This window comes from Eretmochelys imbricata, chromosome 10 (genome assembly GCF_965152235.1).
Source record: "Eretmochelys imbricata isolate rEreImb1 chromosome 10, rEreImb1.hap1, whole genome shotgun sequence".
Lineage (NCBI taxonomy): Eukaryota > Metazoa > Chordata > Testudines > Cheloniidae > Eretmochelys > Eretmochelys imbricata.
Window position 1 is genome coordinate 54,081,359 of NC_135581.1, and position 5,483 is coordinate 54,086,841.

The window sequence follows — 5,483 nt, forward strand, 5'->3', positions numbered from 1 at the left end:
ATTTGCATGGTTTCCTGTCCTTTTGTACTTAATACGCATTCTTGTATACAAATCTTGATCCACAGTGGATACAGATTTGTAACTTCCCCAAAACAAACTATGCCGAAGCCAATGGAACTTTTCAGCCATTGGATGGTAACTGGCCATCTCTCAAGTTATGGGGACCGGTTTAATACTTTCATTGTAATGCTGTAATAGGTATGGAGATAGATAGATAGATAGATCTATATGATATAGTCCGTGTCATTTTAAAAAGTAATTCACGAGGGGTTCGGGTAGATCCTGCAATCTTTAAACTCTGTGTAAAAAAATAAATTGGAAACGAAACTTTTAAGTGTTTCCAAAATCCAGCTGATTTGTCACTTGGAAACTGGAAACATGAACTGTTTGCACGAAGCCATCTGCAACCACTTCAGACTCTTTATGGTTTTAAAGACAGGTCCCGTGGAAGAATGTTGCTCTTCCCAGACAAAGGAAGGAAAAGAGGCAAGCTGTGCCGGGGTTGTCTAACTCTCCAGCACTCATTTCAGTGGGGGAAGGTGCCTTAAGTACCTTTGGAAACCTAGTGATGCAAATGGCACTTTATACACACGCTGGGGGGGGACGGGGACTAGACCACTTTTCGAGTGTTTAAAACTAAGTTAAGGAGCACCCCACAAACCGGCACGGGCTCGAGCCATTAAAGAAGGGTACGCCAGAGAGGCAAACCAAAGACCGCTTCCATGAATAGCAAACCTCAAGTGTTCCCGCCGGCAGTTTTCTCTCCTCTCGAGGAGCAAGAAAAGGCCGAGGAAAGTTTGGCGCGAGCCGCGGAGCGTCCAGGCCGGGCTGGCCGTGTCAGTGCACGGCTACCGAGTGCAGGGCCGAGGCGGGGCTGGTCAGGGTCTCGCTGGGCGTCGCGGGGCTGCTTTGGCTGGTGGCTGTTTGGGAAGAGGTCGGGCTGAGCGAGGGGGGCGAGTTCGAGAGGATGGTGGGGATGGGCGCCGGCAGGGCCGGCAGGGCCGGCACCGCCGCCGGGGTGGGTTTGATGGGCACCGGGATGGCTGGCAAAGTCTGGCCCCCGTGGCACAGGGGCTTGAGGGGCACGCCGTAGGCACTGTAATCGCCGCTGGCCATGGAGATGGGGGTGGCCGTGTCTATCATGCCGGGGCTGTACATGTGGGGCCAGCCGGTGCCAATGGAGCTGCCCACCGTAGTCAACTGGTTGGGGAGCGGGTAGGCGGCCGGCATGGGCTGCATGGCGGAGAAGGCCAGCCCGCCCGGCATCTTGTACTCGCGGGCGATGATGTTCTCGATGGCGAAGGGGTGCTTGAAGCCGGAGGGCTGGGAGACCCCCAGGCTGTAGGTGGACATCTGCGGCAGGTGGGTGCCGCCGGCCGCCAGGGCGCTGAGCCGCAGCTTGGCCTGCTGCTGCAGGTACTGGGCCGCGTCCGCCGGCTTGCTGGGGGCCAGGTGGTCGGACTTGAGCACCTTGAAGCGCTTGCGGCGCCGCAGGAAGCTGCCGTTCTCGAACATGTCGCCGCAGCTCGGGTGCAGCGCCCAGAAGCTGCCCTTGCCCGGCTGGTCGGGCCGGCGCGGGATCTTGATGAAGCAGTCGTTGAAGGAGAGGTTGTGGCGCAGGGAGTTCTGCCAGCGCTGCGTGTTCTCCCGGTAGTAGGGGAACCGGTCCATGATGAACTTGTAGATCTCGCTCAGGGGCAGCATCTTCTCCGGCGAGCTCTGGATGGCCATGGCCGTCAGCGAGATGTAGGAGTAGGGCGGCTTCTGGTCGCTGTACGTGTTCCTGCCCGGGCGAGGCATCTTCGCTGGGGGACCCGCCGAGATCTGCGGAGGGGCGAGCGGGGTAAGGCAGGGGGCAGGCGGGCTACGCTTTAAAGCTGGCCTGGGTGTGTGTGCGCGAGGGGGGGAGGGGAAGGGCAGGCGTGTGAGGCACTAATAGGAGACAGATCGGAGTTGATCCCCCAGGGGTACAAACACCCAAACCCCTCCAGCCCCACGGGGGGAAGCGATCTACCCCTCTCCCGAGCTAGCCACCGCGCTCAGCCGCTAAGTTACTTCAGCTGTTTCTCTGCCGGCTGGGGACCCCTTGCAGCAGGGCAGAGAAGGGGCTGGGGACCCCCCTGGAGCTGGGCAGAGAAGGGGCTGGAAGGGGACCCTCCCCGCCAGCAATGCCCACCTTAAAGTTGCTGGAAGTTGACAGTCCGCATCCGGGATGCAGCTGGGAGTCTGGTCTTCTTTTCCGATCCCTCCCGGTTCTCACGCTCCCTTTCCGGCCGCTCCGCTTAGTTTTAGTCCTGAGGAAGCAGGGAGCTGGCTGGTCTGTGGGAATCCTCTCGCTCCCCTCCCTTCTCCTCGGAAGGCGGAATCAGGGATTGGGTTGTTTCACCCCCAGCGGCAGCTGGAACGGAGCAGGGGCTCGCTTGCTTCTCTGCAGCCGAGATGAGCTAAGTACTTGCCTCCATGTCCTTCCTCTAACCATCTGATAGTTTTATGTGGTGACATGAGCAGAAAAGACCCCTGTAGAGGCGCTTCATTAATGTGCCACTTCTTTGCTATCATATGACAATCGCCTTGGGAGGAGGGAGAGGGGGAGGAGGGTGGGCTGAAAGAAAGGCATAATCTGGTTTCATTTACACCTATTTACATGGACACCTTGGGCCAATAGGAATCATTTCCATTTGAAGACAAGGCGAGGGGTGAAAAGGCTCAGCAACCGGAATTGAAGTGTGATGGCACCCAGTAACAGTGTGCGTGCGAAGGTATGCACTAACCTTTCTGTGGACTTTGCCAGGGAGCTTAGTCTGCAATTCACACTTACAAATGGAGCTGCTGAGCAGTGGGATGTTTGACATGGAAATTGCTTGGCTGGGGTATTCTGTTTGTTCTGCATTGTTATCTGATTTGTATTGTTGGCTAACTCAAGGCAAGGCTTTTTCCTCTAACGAGAGACTTTCTCTTTGCCAAATCAAACGGAGCCCAAGCCTGGTTTCCAAAGGGTTAGGCTGATGAAAATGCAGTGTTGGGGTCCTACGTAACAAACATGTCGAAGTTTTCATTACTTTGTGAGCTACTTCCCCTGAAATTTAGAAATGAGTTGTCTTGTTATCACCAACGTTTTGGTCTTAACAAACTTGTGGTCATACTGAAAAGAAAACACCATGGGTTATTTTAGATATTGGAGAGTCTGATTTATGTAAATTGCCTCTCAGTTGGATTTCAGACCTGTGGCAATTTTACTGGATCCCAGGCGATACAAGTAACAGCTGTGACTGTAAAAACAATGTTTAATCATAGTTCCTGTTCTAACCAGGCAAACATCAGATTATACCTTCACACTAATGTATGCAGTACTGTTTAAGAACTGGATTATTTATCCCATCTACCTTGTTAACATGTTAAATAAGGTTTAATCTACAAGCTAGCACAACTCGAAGTGGTCTGTAATGAAAAAGTGCATTTAGAGATAAATAATGTGCTGATGTCTGTGTGCATTGTGCAAGTATATGTTTATACACACAAGCGTATGTGGATGTATATATTCACACACACACACAATGTGTTGTTCAAATCTTAATAACTCCGTTACAGTATGTTGCATGAGCCCTTCTATTGAGGGCCCGATCCTGGAAACTTTACTCAGATATGCAGTTGCATTGAAGTCCACGGGCGAACTCAGGAGATTAATGCTGCAGGTTCAGGCCCAAAAGAACGTCTAGGCGCCTGTCATATGTTAAGGAAGTTGCCTATAATGTATGTCACCTCCGAGCAATGATAAAAGATGGACCCAGGAGGTGCGAACCATGGGCTATGTGAGAAAGATCCTTTGTGGTATAAAACACACACACACACACAGTTCGGCGCTGGTTATTAACTCACCAAAACATAACTTAAACACGAGGAATTTAGGAGATTAAATAATGTCATTAATATTGAAATGGTTGCGGAGTCTGAGCGCGCCCGCTTGAGATGCAAGCGCACGTTTTTCAATATTAACAGAAGTACTTGAAGAGAAGAAAATGGTCACCTTCTTAATTCAGCAAAAATAAGTGAGGGGGGAGGGGGAAGCGCCTGCTGTCAGTCTGTCTGCACGCTGCGATGTGCTGAGAGATGCTCTTTACTACAGGTTTCAGAGTAGCAGCCGTGTTAGTCTGTATCCGCAAAAAGAAAAGGAGTACTTGTGGCGCCTTAGAGACTCAAATAAATTTGTTAGTCTCTAAGGTGCCACAAGTCCTCCTTTTCTCTTTGCTACATGGGAATGACTAATCCTGAGTCCGGGGGAAAGTTACCGCCGAGCAAGCCTCCCTGAATACTTGCAAGAGTGGTTGAACGCTCATTTTATGCTACAACTGGACGCAAAGTGTTTTAAGTTTGTACTCCCCCAGTTCCAATCGGGCTGGACGAGTTCCCTTCTCTTGGGGCTGGAAGCCGACGTCATAATGTAAAACTAGTTGTATTTCTAGGGGTCCAAGGAGTGTAATATGTCCTTACTTTAAAAAAGAAAAAAAAAAAGCCAGCTGTCATATCCCTCCCTACAGAAGACTCTGTGGGGAACTCTGGGACGGGCTGTTCAGAGTCAATATTCTTAGTGTTCTCAACACTCAACCCGTCTTGTTTCATTAACAAACTATGAGCTCTTCAATGGCTCCTTTAAATTGTTTTGGGAGAGGGTGTGTGTGTGGGGGGAAACTCCCAAGCGCCAAACTTTTTTTTTTGGAGTGGGAGGAGATGTAATGATGAATGTTCGGTAGAGCTTGGGAGAAACTGCCCTGTGAAATGAGCCAAAACTCCTCCTCTAGCCCCTTGGGACAACCACGGAGAATTCCTGTCTTCCCCCCCTCCCCCCCCCCCCGAGTTTCCAAAACCATTTTTTTTTAAATTCTTCTTATTACAATCCACGGTTTGCTTTTGTCCCAGAGGGACACTCTGTCAAAATCATTACTCGGAGGAAACGTCGGACTCCTTAAAAACACGAATCCAAAGGGGGACAAATATTTTTGCCCGATCCGCTTTTTTCAATAAACCTATAAAGATCCAGAAAAATCGACCTCTGCTATCACGTGTTGCTCCGAGTACAAATGATGTATGTTTTTGAGTGGCCCGATTTTTTGAAGGGTAAAGGGCTCTCGCAGGAAAAGAGGTAAGGGGTAGGCGAGTGATCTCCTTAACTAATACAGAAGTTTTGTCCCAGGTTCAGTGTCAAACAAATGCTAGACTTGGAAGAGACGCCCGCGCCCCCCCAAAATGAAGGATTTAAGTGTAATTTACAGGGTGTGCGTTTCTCGTTTAAAACCAACATTAGGGAAGGGGGAGGAGGGCGAGAGAGGCTGCTTGCAAAGTGAATCAATGCCCATTGTGCGGAAAACCAAAACAAACAGACGCTTTTTTGAAGCCTAATTCAAATAAGGAGCGGAGGGGAAGTGTTGGGAAAACTGTATAAAATACACATAAGTCAATTATATCAATGTGCAAACCCAATGGAAATC

General features: G+C 50.4%; 1 protein-coding gene across 1 annotated transcript; it reads right to left on the minus strand.

Moving 5' to 3' along the window:
* Positions 1–837: 837 nt before the first annotated feature.
* FOXB1 (forkhead box B1) lies at positions 838–1,800 on the minus strand. Its single transcript, XM_077828944.1, has one exon. The coding sequence runs from the start codon at positions 1,798–1,800 to the stop codon at positions 838–840; it is 963 nt and encodes a 320-aa protein (XP_077685070.1).
* Between the last annotated feature and the right edge of the window lie 3,683 nt (positions 1,801–5,483).